This window comes from Anas acuta, chromosome 29, assembly GCF_963932015.1.
Source record: "Anas acuta chromosome 29, bAnaAcu1.1, whole genome shotgun sequence".
Taxonomy (NCBI): Eukaryota; Metazoa; Chordata; class Aves; order Anseriformes; family Anatidae; genus Anas; species Anas acuta.
This window is the reverse complement of record NC_089007.1, coordinates 2,843,335-2,862,988: the sequence shown is the minus strand read 5'-3', so window position 1 is coordinate 2,862,988 and position 19,654 is coordinate 2,843,335. Positions and strand designations below refer to the sequence as shown.

The following is a 19,654-nucleotide window of genomic DNA, read 5'->3' as shown; positions in this document are numbered from 1 at the left end:
AAGGAAGGAGAAAAAACAACCGGCCTCCTAGCTCTCTGCTCTGACACAGCAGAGGCTGGATGATTTCTGGGGTGTTGCAGGCTGAATAAATCCACAAATGGCCCAAGGATCTGGTGTCTGGCTTCGCAACTTCATAGCTAGGAAGTCGGGCTCCTCCAGCAGTTCGACTGCTCAGAAGCTGTCTGCCTTGCAATGACGTTGAGCATTGCCACCTCCCAGATTTCCTCCCAGCTATTGGGAATCCAGCATGCCCAGAGATCGGGCCAAGTTGTATTATTCTTGTCTTTAGCATAACAATACTCCCGTGCACCATTACCTTCAGAAACAATTCAGTTTATGCCTGGCCGTGCCCTTAGCCACAAGAAGAAAATTGGGTAAGGTGAAGTACTGGGGACAGATGCATGAGCTACTCGTGATGAGCTTTAACTGCTCCGTTTTTCAAGCATCCTTCCTCAAAACCCAATGCCAGAAACATCAGAAATATCACCTTAATGGACAAAGAGAAGTAGATATTGCCGAGTTTGCCTCAACAAGCTGTAGGAGCTCCTGATCCCAAGCAAGCACCACTTCTTCCCCCAGCTGAAGGGTTTCAAAGCATGCCCAAACAGACATGAAGAGCTGCAAGCACGTCTATTTCTCTGGGTTTTAAAATTCATGTATGGAGTTCTGGTAAAACACAAAACAAAACAAAAACAGTGTACGCATATGGAAAGAGAAGGAGAGAAAGGAGATGGCTTTTAGTTATTTTCAAGATTTTCTGCTCACTACCTCTATAGCACTGAATCAATAACAGGTTTTACTCATGCATCTTTAAGACCATTACTTGTAAAGTTGGCAATGCATTTAAATGCTTTGAACAATAGAAAACTTTTGTTAAAAAAAAAAAAAAATCCTGAAATTTACTGCTGAGAATATTTTCTTTATAAGCTCCTCATCCCCTTCTGCTGGCACAGGAGCAACGTGGAAGGGGGCTTTCAGGTCTTCGCTAGCCAGATTTGGCATTTTGAAATGGTCGTTCCCAGAAAAGAGCAACTTTACGGGTTTGCTGCAGCCCGGTCCCTGCTGGTTTCCCTTTTACCCACAGCACGGGTCCCTTTCTCCGAGCCACAACAGGTCCCTCGGTTACTCGCGAGCCACGCAGGACACAGACCAGTCGCAAGGCGACCATCCCATGCACCTTCCTCAAAAGTGGTTTCTGAAATTATTTTGCCCGTGCTTTTCTCAACACTAACACCTTTCTCTTGTTATTTTACCAAATCATCTTTAATCCAAGCCCTTTCTTTGAGCACGACGACGAGTTATCGATCCCGGTGTATTTGTTTATTGCAATGACAGCTGCAGCCGCTTCAGGAGGAAGGCAGTCGATGGTGAATGGGAACCCTGTGACCACACGAACACTGCATGCCCCCGGAGGCACAGACGGCCTCTGTGCCCACTGCTTCTGGAGTCATTGAAAAATACTAACCATAAACTGAGGGTAAGGCCAAAGCTGTCCACCTTAATGAAAATGCTGACCGAGCCCAACAAACACAGAGCGAATGCAGACATAACAAGAAGGGGGGAGATGATATCATGTTTTCGTATTTGAGCTACTTTATTTTCATTCAGCACTGACTTGTTTCTATTTTATTCCACCTCTAACTGAGAATGAGAGAACATGCATCCACTCCCAATTTCTTGCAACACACAATCGCTCGCTTTTCTGCTGTTTATTATAACCCTGCCTTTCCAACTCTGGGCACCAAATATTCCCATAATTACACTTGTTCCACCGAGTAGGACGGAATTACAGTATCTGTACCGTGATCTGGATAGGAGCCGTACGCAGGAGCTTACATAACTGCTTAAATTATTTGCAATAGGCGCAGGCCCTTGCACCCAGCACGAATGACACCGTGGAAGCACCGAAACGCGTGAACAAAGCTCCGAAAGCCCCTCGGTCGTGTCGTTAAGCATTTCACTTAACCACCGCGGCAGCTAAGGGAGCAGACTCCCCACGGGCACGGCGGATGGAAGCGGGGACGAGCCGGGCTCCGAGAGGCCTCGCGGCATTCCAGCGCGCCGCTACGAGCGAAGGCTGCTCCCGCGACAGGCAGCGCCACAAGACGGCCGCCCTCGGGCACCTCTCCTGGAGCTCGAGATCTTTTCGGAAGACCGGCCGTCACGTGGCACGGAAAAATAAGCACTCCCAGGCGAGAATATTTCCAGCCCCACATCCCTCCAAAGCGGTGCTGGAACGTGCTGCCGGCCGCCACCACCGAGCAAACGACTGATGTAACGCTTCCTCCCTTCGTGCCTCTAAAGATACTCCTGGAAGGGGGCTCCGGGAACACCCTCGCTCCTCCTCATCGCATCCTTCCCGGTGTGAAATGAGGACATAGGGGTCACGGGTTCCCGTCGGGGGCGGAATGCTGCGGCGTTGCGAGGCCTGGGCTCCACGCCGCCACCCGGCACCCCACCACGCGACCCCACCTGTCCAAGTCCTGCGCGCTCTCACGCCGCTCGCCCGCAACACGGCGCACGCGGGGAAAGCCACCACACCTGCGGCCGACCTCCCTCTCTCCAGAAGCCGGCTCCCAGCACGCACGGCTCCCGCTGTGCCGCCCCTCGCACGCGTTCCCCTTCCCCGAGGACTTTTAGGCTTCCCCTCGCATCAGCCGCAGCTGCCGCCGTGCAGCCATCTCCCCCCCCCCCCCACACACACACACCAACTTGGGCAGGATTTGCACCAGAAAATGGGGGAAGGGATGAAGACACCCAGGTTTTTTTTAATAGGAAAAGCTCGTTAACATGCAATTCCCGTCTCCCCGGGATGGAGAAATTAAGCTTGCCCTCTCCATTCCCCCCCCCAAAAATCCGTGCGGTGGAAGGAAGCGAGCGCACAAACCGTGCTGCTGGCCGCCATCTGGGTCAGGTTAGGACCTCGCAGCCGCCCCAGGCATCTCCCCACAAACTCCGTCCTCCCAACTTCTCGCCCTGGCAGCAGGACTGCGAGGATGCTGAGCCGCGGGAGGAAGGCAGGGTGGAGGAGGGCTGGCCCAGCTCTGCAGCTAGGGCTTGAGGGGGGCAGGGAGCGAGGAGAACTCCAATGAGCCCTCAGCTCTCCCTCCCCACAATGCAGACAAAGAGCAGAGAGCCCAGAATTAAGGGCCCGGGGAACAGGGCCCCGGCCCCGGGCTGTAGGGTGGATGGGGCTGGGGGTCAAGGGGGGTAGAGGGGAGGTCGCCCCCTCTCCCAGCAGCAGCCCTGGGGAAGGGGCTGCCAAAATGCCGACCCCACAGGGCAGCCAGGGGGCGAGCCGGGGTGGGGGGTGGGGGTAAACGGGGCACCCTCGGACCCCCCCCTCGCTGCAGCACCAAGGGGCGAAGCTCCCGGAGCATCCCTTCGGGGCGGCCGCCAGGAGAGGCGGATTTCAGGGAAGGGGATAAGGGATGAGGGGAGGGTTTGGGGGGGTCGGGGGTCTACCTCTGCACCTCCCGAGCGCAGGAGAAACCGGGCAAGGAGCTGCGGGAAAATCGCTCTGCGGCAAAACCCCCGCCCGGGCTGCGCGTGTGGTGTGTGTGTGAGGGGGGGGGGGGGGGAGCGAGAGAAAGAGAGAGGTGGCAGGTGGCGAGAGCGCGGGGCGACCGCTTCCTAATCCCCAAAATTAAAAATTACAATAATTAAAAAATAAATACCCCAAGGCTGCCGAGGACCCCCCCCCCCCCCCCCTCTTCCCCCCACACGCTCCCCTTCGGGCCGGGGGAAGGGGGGGGGGAGTGTGTTGAAGGGGAGGGGGGGGGGGACGGACTGTGACTTACTGTGGCCGCTGCGCTAGCGAGTCTCCCGCAAGGCGTTGCTGGACTGCGGAGGTGGGGGAGCTGCAGGAGGAACTGCGGTTGTCGCCATCTTGTGCGCTGCCGGCGCGGCCCCCCCCGCGCTGCGCGCTGGGCGCCGGCCCCTCGGCTGCCGCTGAGGGAGCGTGGCCAAAGGCCCGGGGCCCGCCTGGGAACTCCCCGTCCGTTTTTTTTTTTTTCCTCCCCCACCTTCTCCACATCCACCCCGTCCTCTAAATACACACTTAAATGGCGAGGAGGTGGCCCCCGGGGGACATGGGGTGGGCTCGGAGAGGTTGGGGGGTGAGGGGTAGATCCCCGCTCCCCCTCACAGTCAGGGGTCGGTCCCCAGTCAGGGATCGGTCCCCAGTCCCAGCATCATTCCCTGCTCCCAGCATCTGTCCCCACACCAGGATCATCAGTTCCACTCGCTGCCATCCATGGAAAAAGGAAAACCATCCCCGGAGCCATGCCCGTGCTCGGCTGGCCCCCACAGCCCACCGTGCAAGTGGCCCACGGGCAAAGGCTCGGGTGCGGATGTCTTGGCTAACCCTAATTTTGTTTAGGACGGTGACTTGCTGCAAGTTTAATCTACTCCCCGTGCGGAACTGGCTTTGGAAATAAGGGCAAAAGCCCCACTGCAAGCACAGAGTGGGGCCCATGATGTGTGAAAGATGTCATCATAAGAGGGAAAGTTTGCATCGGCCAAGCATTGTCTTTTTTTTTTTTTTTTTTTTCCTTCTCTCCAGACTGTTTGAGGATAAGCTAAAACTCCAGCACTTCAGGTGGCCGTGCGTGCCCATCACAGCCCACATCAGTACGAAGAGCTCATCCCCGGACTTGCAGCCGGTGCAGGGGTTGCACAGATGGAAGCCGGCTCCAGCCCTGCTTAGGGATGGAGTTCTCCAAAATCTGTCGGTGGGAAGGGGATCACAAAGAGGGGCCTGCTGCTACACTCACTTTGCATTTCGCCCAGCCACAGCTGGGGTGCAAAGAGAGCCCTGAAGCTGCAGGAGGGGTTTTTACTATTTGCAGGAAATCAAAAATTAAAAGGAGGAAGGACAAAAGTGAAAGGGGCGAAGCTGAAGCTCTAGGTCCTGGGTGAAGATAAAACACCTCCACTGCTCTGTGTTGCTGCAATACCTACTCATCACGGGAATGGAGATCCTGCCTGTCACCAATACAGGAACGTATTGGTGTAATTAAAGCACAGTTTGGGGGGAAAAATATCCTTTGTTAGTCAAACTAACATTTTGGAAGACAGACAAGTCTGGATGCACAAAACCTGCAGAAAGAGAGATGATGAAGGGCTTTGGGGTCTAAAAAATTATTTACTTTTCCTATCCATGTTAGCTGACCTAATAGAAGACAGTTTGCACTGAAAACCTCACTGAGGACTACGCTCAGCAGGAAGGTTGTACAGACGACAAAGTGCCAAGCTGCCACCTGTCACATGCCAGCGATATTCTGATCTGTAGGTCTAGGCACTGCACTGCCTTCCCTCTAACTGGGCTGCAAACTCAGGTGAGCTCAGGTGAAAAGCAAGATTTAGCTTTGCTTCCCCAGGAAAACTCGAGCACAACAAAATAAAAAACTGCATCAAGACAAAAAGACGCCTCCTGGCCATGAGAGCTTCTTCTCATCCTGACTTTGAGCACAACAGAGAAGTCTTACAAGAAATACTACTACAGAATACTGTCCTCAGCTACAGCTCCCTCACACATTTCTCTAATTTCCAGGAGAACAGTGAATAAGAGAGTACTAATAATTAACACAAGTTACCCCTTATATGTAGATTTGATGCCTATAGTTTAATGTTATAATTATAATTTATGGCTGGATTTTTAGGATCAATTTTTATTACGTTGCTCCTGTTCTCAGTAGGACTATGCCTGTGTTGCAAAAAGAACAACCTGAAACGCTGTATTAGGTTGCTGCTTTAGGAAAAAAAAAAAAAATCCACCTTGCAGAAATGTCCTCTTCGCAGAATTTTAAATCTTTGTCCTCTGAGCAGAGCTTTAGGAGTTGTGTGCCGTGTGCTGAGCAGACAAGCTAACAGGACACAGCACTGTGCTGGAGAACTCATTTATCTTGCTTTAGAAATGACACAGGAACTAAATTTGCCCTCACTTTACAACGCTGATTTTTATGGGACTACCCTAGTGTAACACAAGGGCAGACACAACCTAAAAACCGTAGATCTCCAAAGCCATAACTAATCAAAAGCAGTTATATATACATTAAATAAGCTGTTACAGAAAGCTACAGATCCTGCGAAAGTTTCAATTCAAACCGGACCTTCTGTAGTGTGCTTCTCACTAAGACTTCAGTTTCCAAACAGAAGCAAAATAAGTGGAAATAAAACCACTGAAATACAGGGGAAAAGTCTGCGTGGGTAACGGTGCCAGCAGCTTGAAGCGTGCAGCGCTGAGCCCAGGCAAAAGTGCTGGGACAGAAGCGAGCAGGCAGCAATGCAGCTCACCCACACCCAGTCGGAAAGGTGGGAGCTCACCTGGCATCCAAGTAGGGCACCCACGGAGCCGAGGGATGCCGGTGGGCACACGGGTCCCAGCGGGGCGGGCAGCGCACCAGAAATACTTCAAGGACATGCTGGGGCCCCAGGGGTGTTATTACGGTTTGTAAAGACATCTTCAAGCAAGTCGCTTAAAGAAATATATAGGTCAGCACCCTCAGAGGGTGTAGAGTGATCACACAACAAAACAAAAAGGTCTTAGCTGATACCAGCAGAGCCTACTAGAGTCTATCCCGGAGCTGAGTCCATTGGCCTGAACCAGATTAAAAGGGAATCCTCAGAAAATGAGCATCCTCAGAGTTTATTTCCAAAATCATGCAGCCTGGAAATGTGGATAAATATTGCAGCTCCAGCTAATGGTTGTGCTTGCCTGTAATCAGAAGAGTAAAACAAACAAAAAGTGTAAAACCTTTCCTTGGGTTGGAAGAGAAATGAAACCACGCGGACCTCAGGCAACACAACACAGCTAGGATAATTCTGTAATTCTGGACAGTAACTGCCTGGCTCTGCACTGTCTCTTTAAGGTGCACAATACAAAAATAAATAAATAAAAAATACACTGGATAAGGATACTGCCCTTTCCTTATTTCATCATTACATCCTTCACTTCTCCCTTCCCCTTTTGTGCAGTGATCTCAGAATTGCCCAGTCAGTTCCTAAGCTTCGTGGACAGGGACATGTCCCGTGCACGCCTCTGCAAAGCACCCGGTGTCTGTGCCTCTGTGACAATAACCAGGTGACTGCCTGTCTGTGCTCATAGCAAAAACAGGCAAGCAGAAGCTAAACAAAGTTTAGTCGCCAGAGTGACTATGTAATTTAAACAGGTTGTTACATTTGGATAGCCAAAAAGATTGCAATAGTTTGGAAGATTTCTACTATATCACGACTGCAATTCTTTTGTTGCAAAAGCTCTGTCTCACCTACAAGACAAGCCAGGATCTAAAGCCTGCAAGTGTGGGAAGAGGTGGGAGTCACTATTAGAGTGCCCTGCACGCCACATCACGGCCAGGAGATGGTCAGATGTACAATGAGACAGCAGTCCACAAACCTAAGAGGCAAAACACACATGAGGTTTTGGATCAGCTGCTTCTGCCAGACAGCAGGCTCGAAGCAGGCAGGATCCGAGCTTTCAGACTGAACGCAGTTAAATGTTTAAGTAGGTCCTTAGCACACAAGCAATGCCTTCAGAGCTACTTGTCCAGTTACATGTACAGCCTCTCGCGTTTGCTAGGTGAAGCAGAAATGCTCAGACACCCCCCTCCCTTCTCAGATGTTTCCAGCAGTTTTGTAAGACGGCAGTGCTGCCGCTTTAAGCCAGATTTTGGAGTGTGGCCAGCCAGGCAGATATATCCGGTTCAGAGGTAGCTCTGACAGCAGGAAAAGCTTCAGGCAGAGCGTGCTGAGCTCCCTGCACGCCCGCTTGCACGCGCAGCTCCGCACAGATGGTGCTCGCCTCCCTTCTGCAGAGCTGCGTCTGGCTCCTCGTCCTGCCTGCGCACGTATTCACCTACCTGGGCTTGTGGGACTCCTTCTATAAGAAAGTTTTTCCGTATATCATGGCTAAGATGGCACCAGCCTACAACCATAAAGTCTGCAAGCAGAAGCAAGCCCTGTTCAGCAACCTGCGAACATTTGCAGGCCCTTCGGGCCAGCTCACCTTGCTGGAAATCGGCACGGGCACCGGCACCAATTTCCAGTTCTACCCACCAGGCTGCCGGCTCACCTGCACCGACCCCAATCCCAATTTCAGCAAGTTCCTCCTCAAGAGCCTCTCGGAGAACCAGCACCTCAAGCTCGAGCAGTCGGTGGTTGCCTCTGGTGAGGACCTGCATCAGATTCCAGACGGCAGCATGGACGTGGTGGTGAGCACCCTGGTGCTGTGCTCCGTCAGCAGCGTCCAGAAGGTCCTGGCCGAGGTTCTGCGGGTGCTCAGGCGGGTAAGCGAGGGAGAAAAGGGTGATTTGTGTCCTACACGTGGGCCCCCTATGCTGGTACACGTGTGGGATAAATGGAACCGCCTGCACGAGGGCCAGGATGAGTTTAAAAGCAGCCTTCACTTTTTTTCAGCCCCCGGGGAGATGGGCTTGGCCACTCCTTCCCCCTCAGCAGGCAGTTTTGGTTAAATACACGTGCAGTGACAACACTGCAACCTCTGCTGACTGATGAAAGTTTACAGCCTAAAAAAACAACTGCTCCCTCCAAAAATTCAAGCACTAATAAAACAACAAGCAATAATAAAAATAACAAAAGCCCTAAACACTGTAGTCATATTTAAATATTTATTTTAAATCCAAATTCACATTAATTTTATATAAGCCACTTCATGATTCATTAGAAAACTTCCAAACCTAAATGGAAGGAATGGCAATCTCGTCCTTATCAAAAGGACCTTTGTTCCTAAATCTTTTCAAGTTATCAGGACCGAGAACCCAAATAAAGTCAGAAACTGGATGTTGGCACCGAGATCATTTTAATATTTTGGAAAATGCGTCCTTGGTTCATGTTGACTGTTTGTAAGACAAGCAATAAGCATTTCTTCTTTAGTCCAAAGATTTCAGGCCACACTGCATGCATAGGGCAAAAGACTGTCCTGGAACTGGCATTGCTCTGATCTGGTGTGCGAGCACCATTTCCCCAAAAATGAACAATCCCATTCCTATTCTGCAGGTTGCAGAGGAACCACGGTTAGAGTCCAACAGGTTGAACCCTTACCATCCCTCCCAATTCTAGGTCAATGAAAATTAAAAATAGGCCATCGCTTACAACCCATCATTGAGCAGATGCCACACAGAGCAGACTGGGCAGAAATACAGCGTGCCTGGTTTCTGCATCCACCTGCCCTTTTGTCGTACGTGGCCCATTTAAAAGGGCACCAGCTCCAGGGCCCTCCCTAACTGCTGCTGTTGGAATGTCTGACAACAGTGCAGCTGAAATGGTAACAAAACCTGCCTCAACAACTGCTGGGAAGTGTCTAACCAGGGGGATCCTCGTGCATCTCAGCAGCATCGGAAGAGTCTGCAGAAAACCACCATGCACAGAGGGAGAAGCAGGCACAGCTCACAGGGAATGGACTTTTAGGCGGAGGAGGAAGCGCTCTCGTGTCTGATTTCCCTTCTGCCAAATCCTCTTTCTAGCCTGTAACTTGACACATGACAATGCCTACAAGTTTCTTTACATTACTGTGCTGGAAAGATCTCCAGACCTTTCTGGGATCACAAGAGAAGCTGTCCATCCCCTGTCTTGTAACATTCAGACACAACACAAGCAAAGTTGCGCTTCTGGCCTGCGCAGCTCCTACTCCTAAATACTTTCTGGTGGTGTTGCTTCACCTGCAGATGAAAGAACTCGCTCAGCCTGCTTTACCTCTCCCTCCTCAGCACGGCTGGTGTGCTGCCAGGCAGGCAGAAGGCTGGGAACACCTGCAGGCAGTGCTGATCGCCCCGGCAATTTTACAGATGAGAGAAACTGAAGCACAAGGATGTTAAAGTGGTTACTCTGAGATCATCCAAGGCAGTTGTGACAGAGATAATAACCCCGTGGCAGCAGTTCCTTGCCACCAGACCATACAGCTTCCTGCACAGCTCTAAGCTGCACCCATCAGTAAACTTGTAGTCAGTCCATCATAGCCACCACCTTCAATAAAAGCTGAACGGGAGGCAGTCTTACAGACCACACAGCCCAAAACGAATCCAAATCTTGCACGCATAACATCTAGGAAAGGGCTTGGTGTTCAGAGAGGTGTTAAAAAGCAGTGTACTTACCAACATGGAAAAAAATAAATCCTACTTATGAAGGTGAAAAGCCCTAAGTCCTTTCTGATGGCACTGTTTTGCAGGGTGGAGCTTTCTACTTCTTGGAGCATGTGGCTGCAGATCATTCCAGCTGGACCTACTTTTGGCAAAAGGTCTTTGACCCACTCTGGAAGTGTTTTGGTGATGGGTGTTCCTTGAGCAGAGAGACACAGAAGGAGCTGGAGAAAACTAATTTCTCAGAACTGAATTTAAAGCGCATTTCTGTCACACCTCACTGGATCCCTTCTAGTCCTCATATCATTGGGTATGCAGTAAAATAAGGACTGTGAGCACTGCAGGGCACGGGACCTCTCTTCAGCACTCCTTCCTTGCTTTAAACGAGGTTTTTCACCAGATAGCACCCTTACAGCCAACCAGCAGCTAGAAAGAAGAAAAACACGGAAAACAGTGAGCATCCACAGCTCATTCAAACCAGGAATCGCTCTCCTTTTGTTAGGCAGGCTTTCTGGGTAAATTTCTTAAATAGAGCTGTCACAGAAGGACCTGGCAAACTGGAAAGAAGAATAGACAACAAAATTCAGACCAATACAAAATAAAGAGTCAGCATCTTAGAGAGCTGAGAAAGGAGAGAGCGAAGAAAAGGAACAGAAAATACATGCAAGCAAGAACAGGCAGCTAACGCTTCCTAATGGTGGAGAATAATGCCCAACCATTCAAATTTCCGATACAGGACACATACATAATAGATACAGCATCAGTACGAGCATTTTCATTTCAAGCTTCCTATTATGAACTACCTTTAGGAGCTTCATTCACCCATGCCGGTACAAGTCCTCCCTGACAGGAGTTGTGTTTATTCAGGGAAGTGCTCATTAGAGCACCACTTCGCCATACAGAGTTCTCACTGGCCATTAGATGCTAATGTTATCAGTGCAGATTTAACTCGAAACAGCAACCCGGGAAGCCAAAAACTGTTCTCACAGGATATCTTTTATCTTATGGGATAAAATAGTTTTTTTTGTTAAATCTGGTGGCAGAAACCTCATCTCCACTGTAAAATGCTCTCTGTTACTAGGGCAGCTGTGTCCTCAGAGCTCTTTGGTCACACTCTGCTAATGTGTTTCACCTGTGCTTAAACTCCTCACTTTTTACTCTTCCCAGGAGCTAGATCACACCTGTAAGATGTCTTTTTTTAAAAGCCATGAGTTTTATTAGAAATGTTTTCCAGTTAAACTCCTCTAGGACACCAGGATAAGGTGCTGCCTTCTTGGCCACTGTTGAGTCTTTTCTACGATTTCCTACAGTATAGTCAGCAAAGAATTAAAGCCTAGGACAGATTATATTTATAATGCTCTTCTTGACTCTATTTTGTGCTTCACACGCTTCCAGGTGCTCTATGCAGAAAGCACATCTGAAGTAATCCCATTGTTCAGATTCATTTCTCTGATGTAATTAGCACAAGGTAGAGGAATGAAGGTATGACAACAGAGTTCATTAATAAAGCAGTCTAATAATGATGCCATTGTATGCTGGACTTTATATTTGCTTTATTACCACTAGAGGGAGGAGGTAACTCGTCGAACAGGGCTACCTATCACTTCACAGAAAAACAACATTCTCCAGCACAGTTAACACCCAAACTGCCTGAATGAAGGACCTGGAGTTGAGAGGTACAAACAGTCCTCCTTTCCCATCACTGGGCTCACCTGAAGCAGAGCAATTAAAAGCTAGGGGCTAATTACCCTGCTACCAAGTCCTGTGGAAAAAGGACCGGTGATTGCACAGTTGAAAAAGTTTTACAGAATGCATTTAGCATAAAACAGACCATGGGTTGTTGACTCAGGCTTACAAAGTTAATAAAACCAAGCTACGTACTGCATGTAGTGATTACTGAATTAATTGCTTTCTATCAGAGCTCTGAAAGGTAACTAAGAAAAGCAAGATCATTCCCTGCAAAGGAGCCAAATTCACATGCTGAAGTATTTTGGTGCCCACGAAGTTGGAAGACTGAAAGAGCTCAGATCAGGTAGCCGACTAGTTGATCCAGCTTCTTTAGCTACCTACACTGGGGTGGTAAATAATTCAGAAATAAATGTATCTCTACTGAAATGTTAATCAAACACCCAACCAGACACCTCTCTACAACATATCCAGCATTCAAATTAACTTCTTTCTTTTCCCCGAAGACAACATACGTTTGCTTTAAGAGATATGAACTGTAATCTGAAACTGAACACCACATTAGGGCATTTTATGACATTTTGCCAAGGGTTAGATACAAGGTTGTACTGCCCAATTTATCAAGGTTACTTAACAAACTGGCAGCTCTTTTTCTTGCCAGAGCTGGGACACTACCGTAACTGTTTGGTATGCAGTCCTGTTTTTCCCTCCCCTGCCTGTGAGCAGACTTTAAAATCAGCTTGAGAAACAAGTCTACCAGGTCAATCCAAGGAGCTGAATACGCTTCAAGAGGAACACAGCAAGTGCATGAACGCAGCTCTGTCCGAGTTTCAAGGGCTCTAGCACACGGAAGAAACTAGCTTTGCTCCGTACGGATCCTCTGCCCTCACGACAGCAATGACAGAAGCCAGCATCCTCTTCTTCCGCACCTGCCTTGCGCTGCTTGCTATGCCCATCTACATCCTATCATTCCTGGGCATATGGGAGCCCTTCTGTAAGAAGATATTTTTTCCTTTCTTCTTAGAGAAGCTCACTACAATTCACAACAGGAAAACAAAGAAGCAGAAGCAGGAGCTATTTCGAAATCTCCCTGACTTTGCCGGCCCCTCAGGAGAGCTGAAGCTGCTGGAGATTGGAACTGGTTGTGGTGCTAACTTCCAGTTCTACCCACCAGGCTGCAGAGTCACATGCACCGACATAAACCCCAACTTCCAGCAAGGCCTTTCGAGAAGCATGAGCCAGAACCAGCACATCCACTATGAGCGCTTCCTCGTAGCAGCTGGAGAAGACCTGCACCAGGTGCCCAGCGGTTCCGTGGATGCCGTCGTCTGCACCTTAGTCCTCTGCTCAGTGCAGAGCGTGAACGGCACCTTGAAGGAAGTAATGCGAGTGCTCAAACCAGTGAGTATTTGAAGAAAAACTTTCATGTTATTACCTTTATGATCTATTCCAGAGGTGCTTCACCAAATATATATATATATATATTATTTTTTTTTAAGCTTGCAGACCAGACCCAGTTTATAAGTTAAATGAGATTTAAATGGAGCAAAGCAGTAGCAACAGACTAGTCAGTCTGTTCTATTCTCAAAAGTAAAACCCTAAAAGTTACAATCTACATACCTAGATCTGCTACAAAATTAATAATTGCAGCTGATATGCATTTAAAGCAGAACCTGCTGTTTTTGTTGTCCCTCCCCCAAACACCTCGTTTTCTTTTGGTGAAAAGCTTTCTGATCAAGACTGAAAGTCTGTTTTAAATAAATTGCCTTTGCCTCTTAGAAGAAGGGCTGATCTACCTGTATGACTAAACCAATCTGATTAAATGCCCTCATTCCTTGTAGGGTATCAGTCAAATTGAAAAACAAAAGAAAGAGAGCTGGGTTGTTCAGTTTTTTTGCAATAACAGTTCAGTCCTTAAAATGGTATTTTCAAGCCCAATCCTCTGGGTTGTCAAAACCCAGTGAGTTCTAGTAGGATTTATACATTTCTCTCAGTCTTCTTTGGAAAACAAACAAACAAACAAACAAACAAAAACATGCTAGCAACTGTAATTTGAACAAAATGGTAACTATTGCTGCAATAATAGAGGGACCAAATAAATGCATCCTGCATGCTTCTGAATCTGTGCAAGTTTCCCACTTATATTAATTCCAACTGGCACCAGAAAAGCAAAAGGAGGGGAGGGAGAATACTGCGGGGCGAGCAAATGGAGCTTCACGCGCACTGGTGGGTACTGAGCGATGGCAGGCCGCCTGGCTCTGCTGTGTGCACTCTTTCTACAGCGCTAAGACGACTTTGTTTTTCCCAGGGAGGCGTTTTCTATTTCTTAGAGCACGTGGCCGACGATCATTCCAGCTGGAGGTATTTTTGGCAGCAAGTCTGCTATCCAACTTGGAAACTCGTGTTTGATGGTTGCTGCCTAACAAGAGAGATATGGAAAAATCTCGAACAGGCCAACTTCTCAGAACTGAAATTACAACACATCAGTGTACCGCTGCCCGGGACGCCTATTAAGCCTCACATCATCGGATACGCTGTGAAGTAACACAGATCACACCATAGAGCTTCTTCCCCTGGCCCCACAGAAACGCCTCAGCATAATCAAAGCGCACAAAACAGCATATGCTAATCCTGACATATGAATGTAGGTAACGTGGCTAAGGACTTTAATTAAACTTCTGATTCAGACATCAAATGAGAGAAGAGAGTCAGTTTTCTAAACATCTTTAAACTAAAACCACTGTGCTGGGTGTACACGAAAGCTTCGCACGGTGCCTTACTGGCTGTGGGGCAGCCCCAGCAGCACACTGGGCACCTCCACATCGCTTCCAGACCTGCCTGGGGCCACTTCGAAACAAAGGTGGCAAAGGCAACAGAACACAAGAGTTCGGCAGACAAAATAAATATATTAACTCCTTACTTGAGGGAACTTCTGCCCGTACCTCTCTGGCAAGCAGTTCCTTCAGGTATTCGCAAGCATATTTTGCCACGAGGACGGGGCAGGCATAGAGTACCCCAAACCAGTGCAGGCCTCCATGCTGAGGGCACTCCTGGCACCCGCTCTCCTTTCCCTGGGCTGTTCACAGCTGTTTGTTCTCCAGCCTTACGAAACCAGCAGGCAGAGGCAACCTCTAACACATAAACTTTGCTCAGCTGCAAGTTATTTATTCACCAGGGGCAGAGTGCTGGGAGGGAGGAGGAGGCTGTCTCCCCATGTAACACACAAAGCCTCTCACTCACTTGGCTGCCCACCTGCCCCCGCACTTGGTTCTAACAACATTCACCAGCATTAAAAGAGTCATAATTAACGTTTTGTGCTTGGGAAGTTTCTTTACGGTGTCCCCAGTGCACCACAGCCCAGGTGGGAGGTGTTGCTGCCTCAGAGCCGGTGGCGGCCGTTGGCAGCTCTAACGCGCACGGGGCCCCGCCGCCATTTTGTGCCCTTGACTGAGAATGAGGCAGAGGTTGGCCACCGCCTCGCTGCTTCTGCTGCTGGTGGGCACTGTGCCTGCTGTGGTGGCCCCGCAGACCCTCTGGGACAGTACTGGTGGTATGCCTGGGTGCTGGGTCAGTGCGGTGGGTGTTGAGGTGGCTGCGGTGGGTGGTTTAAGTACCTGAGAGGGCATGGAGGCGGGGGGAGGTGGTAGTGCCCCATTACTGCGTGGCTTCTTCCCACAGCTCCACACAGAAAAACTTCATCTATCCATAAAGGTGATGAATTCACAAAGCTGCAGCGACTGGAACCCGCTTACATTGACGTGCACATACACAAATGCAAGAAATATGCATGTAACCAAATAAAATACCTTTCACAGGGCCTAAGGAAATATCCACATTTTCTCTCAAGAATCAGAGCTCTAGCAGGAAACATTAAAAGTCACAGCAAGTAACACTATAGATACAAAAAAACACCCGTGGCTAGCTCACCAAAAGCTCTGTTTTTTGTTGTGAGCCTTATAACTAACTCTGTTCTGTTTTGTAGCGTGTGGGGAGCGGCCGCTCATAGATAAGACCTCAGGATCCCGGATTGTAGGTGGACATGACGCCGAGGCTGGAGCATGGCCGTGGTCAGTCAGCCTCCAGATTCATCACGTTGGTGCAAAATTTGCACATATATGCGGTGGAACTTTAGTTAGTGAGAATTCAGTGGTTACCGCTGGCCACTGCACTACAGGACGGAAGTAGGTATTCATGCCAATAGATGGTTTTATTAAGTATGAGGAAAGCATAGCATCACCTTTGGTATCTTCAAACAGAATGTAAATCAGTGGGACACAGGAATGCTGAGCTCCCCCAGTACAAAACCAGTACAGAGACTCTGAAATGCACTTCTGGCTTGGTCCAGAACAGCCTTTGTTTTTGCTAAAGGGCCAGTTGGTTTTGATCTAGGTGACATTTTCGTTAGGGAACTTATTTTTTCTTTCCCCCCCCCAGGAGTTTCCAATCTTTCTGCTTAATAGAGCATTTTAAACAAGTAAAGCTCACTGCAAAACAAACAAACAAACAAACAAACAAACAAAAACAAAATAATAAAATAAACCTGCAATACTTAAATTAGAAACATTACAATTCATTAGTTTTGATACTGCTTCCATTTTTTTTTTGTTTAACAGAACCAACAAAATTGGCACTTTACCTTTCTTTGACAATGGGGTAATAAAACTCTTCAAAAGAGGCTTTTTAATTGTACTTACAGCAGTTCTGTATTGCAGCTATTTGATCACTGTTTTTTCTTCTGTAGTCTTTAAAATAGTTGCAAAATCTGCACACTAGTTCCTGCAAGTTCATATTGATTGCGTTCTTTCTTAGGGACCCATATTTTTGGAGAGCTGTGTTGGGCACACATAACCTTTGGAAACATGGCAAACATGCAGCAAGAAGAAGTATTAGAAGCATAATTGTGCACCCAGAATTCGACAGAGAAACGTTTGAAAATGATATTGCATTATTTCAGCTTAATTCTGCTGTACGCTACAGTTACTACATTCAGCCTATCTGCTTACCTTCTGCACACCTTTACCTGTATATTGGCCAGGAAACAGAGTGCTTTATAAGTGGTTGGGGACGTATAGCAGAAAAAGGTAAAAGTTTGCTTGTTTTGTTGAACCAGTTATTAGCTGCATGACTCCCATTAGGTTTCAGTCCCTCCGATTCACTGAGAGAGAACTGAATCCATTCAGGTTGTAGTCTCATCACACAAAGTCATTAAATACTTCTGCAATTGACTATCTGCTTTCAGTGTTTTTTACATTGAAAGCAGATTAGAACTACAGAGATGTCATCAAAGGCATAAATATTTAGCCTTTCTTTCATGGATAATATGAAAAAAGGAAAACAAACTATCCCAACTTTCAGACTCACAGTAGTTACTCAATGTTGTCTGCACGAATAACTATTTTTTATTGAAAATATTTATAGTGCATTATCAGCTTAGGAGTCCCAACATATTTTAGGTGTGGCTGCTCTCCCTCAAATTATCGTTAATCTCTATAAGCACAGACTTCATATGGTGTCAGTTGGCGGCGTGCATCTTGAATGGAAATTTCAAGGACAGCCGAGGATGATATAAGCTTATTTAGTAAGTCACCTCTGGCATTTTGAGCAAGGCTAATGAGCAGTACTGTTATCATCTATGCTTCTTCAGAATAAGAACTGCAAAAATTACATCAAATCCAAGTCAGCAAATGCTTAGCCCACTTAAGTTTAAATCCATTAGAAACAGGCACAATCTCTAGATTAGCACGTGTTGGAGCATGTACAGGAGCACGTTTAAGGTAAAAAAAAAAAAAAAAAACAGGAAAAAGATGTCACAGTAAGAATGACTATGCACAACAGCATAAATGTTTGACTTTCTATATGCTGTCTTCCATTAAAGGTAAAACTCCATCTGTATTACAAGAAGCACAAGTGGAAATCATTCCTCATAGTGCATGTAACAATTCTGATGCATATGGAGGCATGATTAACAACAACATGATTTGTGCTGGCTCTCCATTGGGAGGCATTGATAGCTGTCAGGTAAGAATCAACACCATGCCCAATGTGCCACCACTAAGCCAGAGTCTCAGGGGTATTGCGATGCATTTGTAGCATAATTCATTAAAATGGCACAAATACTAAAGGAAAAATACATCAAATGGGAAAAGAAGCATCATAAATAGACAGAGAGGTGATTCAAAAAGGAACACCCATTGCTGAAAAATACACAAAGACTTCAGTATTACTCAGCAAAAGAAAAGAACAAGTTAACAGAACTGAAAGGACAAAGAACACAAATGCAGTACGTATGTTATCGCTGTACACATGCAGTGTGTGTGAAGTACACATACATCTTGCTTGGTTTTATGCTGTTGAAAGACAGCACTGATACTGAAAAGTGACATGGTTCAGTGGCGAGATTTTTATTTAAATGCTGAGCAATCAGCATCTCTTTCTCAGAAAAGACAATTCTCAGGTCAAAAGCCCCAGGATGCTAAAGTTGGGGCATCAGCTGTGATATGGAGACATTTATAATTAAATAAGTATATTCATAAGCGTATCATTAGTCTGATACACTTCCTGCTTTCCTCAGCACTTTTCCTCTAAGCAAGTAATTTGGCAAAAATTCAACGTTGTGTATTCATTACTATGTTTCTTGGTAATTGCAATACTACACTGTACAGACAACACATTCTGGTAACAACGGACATGTAAGAAAGTTTATGGAGATAAGCCTTAGAATGAAAAAGGTACCAAAAAAAAAAAAGAATTAAGAAACAAATAACAACAAAGAACAAAAAAAAATCCACAGAACTTTACTTAGACAGTGAAACTAATATAGACATGTTTTTTTTAGTCAAGGTAGTGTCCCTCAGTATCACGGATCTTTATTTTAATTGGTCTGTGTACTACTACTATCCATATATTACTGTCTTTATTACTGTCTAGGTAACTTGGCAGATTTTTAAAATGTAACTTTAAAAAGTGGATACATCACTAACTTTTCTACATTGGTTTCTGGAAGGGAATGTATGTCACTAGTCTTTTATATTATTTATTTATAGGGAGACAGCGGTGGACCTTTAGTATGCTATCACCCTGGTGACAACAAATTCTATCTACTAGGGGTTACTAGCTTTGGATATGGCTGTGGCCGACAAAATTACCCTGGGGTCTATGTCTGTGTACCTCACTACAGAAGGTGGATAAGCTCTCAACTTCTCCTGAATGGCAAGGCTGGGAATCCTGTGAGCATTATGCTTATGATTTTTCTGACTATCAGATGTATAGTGTTCGTGTAGACTTTCTAAAGTGACAAACCACCGCATCATCATAGTACAGGTTTGGTCTGCCTGTTAAAACTTGGCGAAGAGGAGCTAACTCATGTTTTGGAATAAATCTCTGAGCAAAAATACATTATATATATATATATATATATATATATACACACACATATATATATATACACATATATATATATATATATATTTTTAAAGAAGGCATGTTTTTATCCAATCTGCATGTGAACAAAACCTTAAAAGCACACTTTGCAGGTGTATTATTTCTTGTAAATGTAGGAACTAAAGCAAAGCACATCCAATAGTTAATATATACGTTCATTAGGATTTTCTAGGAATGTGAGGTTTCAAACTGTGATATCCCCCATCGTTTTTGAGGTATGAAGCGTATTACATGTGTATTGTTGCTCTGAATTGCAAGATCTTAGCATTCTTACAATATGTGATCTCATCGAGTTTTTTTTTCTTGTTAAAAACTACTTTGATAGACTTGTATGAAGACAAAGTAACATAATAGTTTTAGGCTATAAGCATGAAATCTAGCTAATTAAAAATGTTTACCAGTACTTCCAAGTATGTGTCCTAAAAGTTTGCAAT

The 19,654-nt window shown here is 46.6% G+C and overlaps 4 protein-coding genes across 15 annotated transcripts in view; 3 read left to right on the top strand and 1 right to left on the bottom strand.

Annotated features, from left to right (window-relative positions):
• Window positions 1-15,090, bottom strand: part of SCN8A (sodium voltage-gated channel alpha subunit 8) — a 65,656-nt gene extending 50,566 nt beyond the window's left edge. For 3 of the 10 annotated variants that reach the window (XM_068663616.1, XM_068663615.1, XM_068663618.1), the window contains exon 1: window positions 3,801-4,011. The gene's annotated coding sequence lies outside the window, so the exon portion shown is untranslated. Of the gene's footprint in view, window positions 1-2,887; window positions 3,022-3,800; window positions 4,016-14,700 lie in introns of those variants that run through there. The other 7 variants (XM_068663613.1, XM_068663617.1, XM_068663611.1 and 4 more) reach the window with 5 other exon arrangements.
• On the top strand, window positions 7,715-11,617 carry LOC137846037 (thiol S-methyltransferase TMT1A-like). 2 transcript variants are annotated; one of them, XM_068663629.1, is made up of 2 exons: window positions 7,715-8,285; window positions 10,184-11,617. In XM_068663629.1, the coding sequence occupies exons 1-2, from the start codon at window positions 7,791-7,793 to the stop codon at window positions 10,418-10,420; spliced, it is 732 nt and encodes a 243-aa protein (XP_068519730.1). In that variant the 5' UTR covers window positions 7,715-7,790; the 3' UTR covers window positions 10,421-11,617. The 2 variants fall into 2 exon arrangements, with proteins under 2 accessions (XP_068519730.1, XP_068519731.1); XM_068663630.1 differs by having other exon boundaries at window positions 8,416-10,326.
• On the top strand, window positions 11,769-14,475 carry TMT1A (thiol methyltransferase 1A). The gene is made up of 2 exons (XM_068663628.1): window positions 11,769-13,181; window positions 14,089-14,475. The coding sequence occupies exons 1-2, from the start codon at window positions 12,678-12,680 to the stop codon at window positions 14,323-14,325; spliced, it is 741 nt and encodes a 246-aa protein (XP_068519729.1). The 5' UTR covers window positions 11,769-12,677; the 3' UTR covers window positions 14,326-14,475.
• Window positions 15,091-15,194: 104 nt separating the features above from the next.
• On the top strand, window positions 15,195-19,170 carry TMPRSS12 (transmembrane serine protease 12). 2 transcript variants are annotated; one of them, XM_068663627.1, is made up of 5 exons: window positions 15,195-15,330; window positions 15,763-15,847; window positions 16,590-16,861; window positions 17,656-17,798; window positions 18,824-19,170. In XM_068663627.1, exons 1-5 carry the CDS (start codon window positions 15,234-15,236, stop codon window positions 19,058-19,060), a joined length of 834 nt encoding a protein of 277 aa, XP_068519728.1. In that variant the 5' UTR covers window positions 15,195-15,233; the 3' UTR covers window positions 19,061-19,170. The 2 variants fall into 2 exon arrangements, with proteins under 2 accessions (XP_068519728.1, XP_068519727.1); XM_068663626.1 differs by having other exon boundaries at window positions 15,763-15,961.
• The last annotated feature ends 484 nt before the right edge of the window (window positions 19,171-19,654 follow it).

Bases quoted from the DNA above. Each gene is read 5' to 3' on its own strand.
- TMT1A (XM_068663628.1), top strand. From the start codon at position 12,678: ATGACAGAAGCCAGCATCCTCTTCTTCCGCACCTGCCTTGCGCTGCTT. The intron at 13,182-14,088 runs GTGAGTATTTGA...TGTTTTTCCCAG, and splicing joins TAATGCGAGTGCTCAAACCA to GGAGGCGTTTTCTATTTCTT.
- TMPRSS12 (XM_068663626.1), top strand. From the start codon at position 15,234: ATGAGGCAGAGGTTGGCCACCGCCTCGCTGCTTCTGCTGCTGGTGGGC. The intron at 15,331-15,762 runs GTATGCCTGGGT...TCTGTTTTGTAG, and splicing joins CCTCTGGGACAGTACTGGTG to CGTGTGGGGAGCGGCCGCTC. The intron at 15,962-16,589 runs GTAGGTATTCAT...GTTCTTTCTTAG, and splicing joins CACTGCACTACAGGACGGAA to GGACCCATATTTTTGGAGAG.
- LOC137846037 (XM_068663629.1), top strand. From the start codon at position 7,791: ATGGTGCTCGCCTCCCTTCTGCAGAGCTGCGTCTGGCTCCTCGTCCTG. The intron at 8,286-10,183 runs GTAAGCGAGGGA...ACTGTTTTGCAG, and splicing joins TTCTGCGGGTGCTCAGGCGG to GGTGGAGCTTTCTACTTCTT.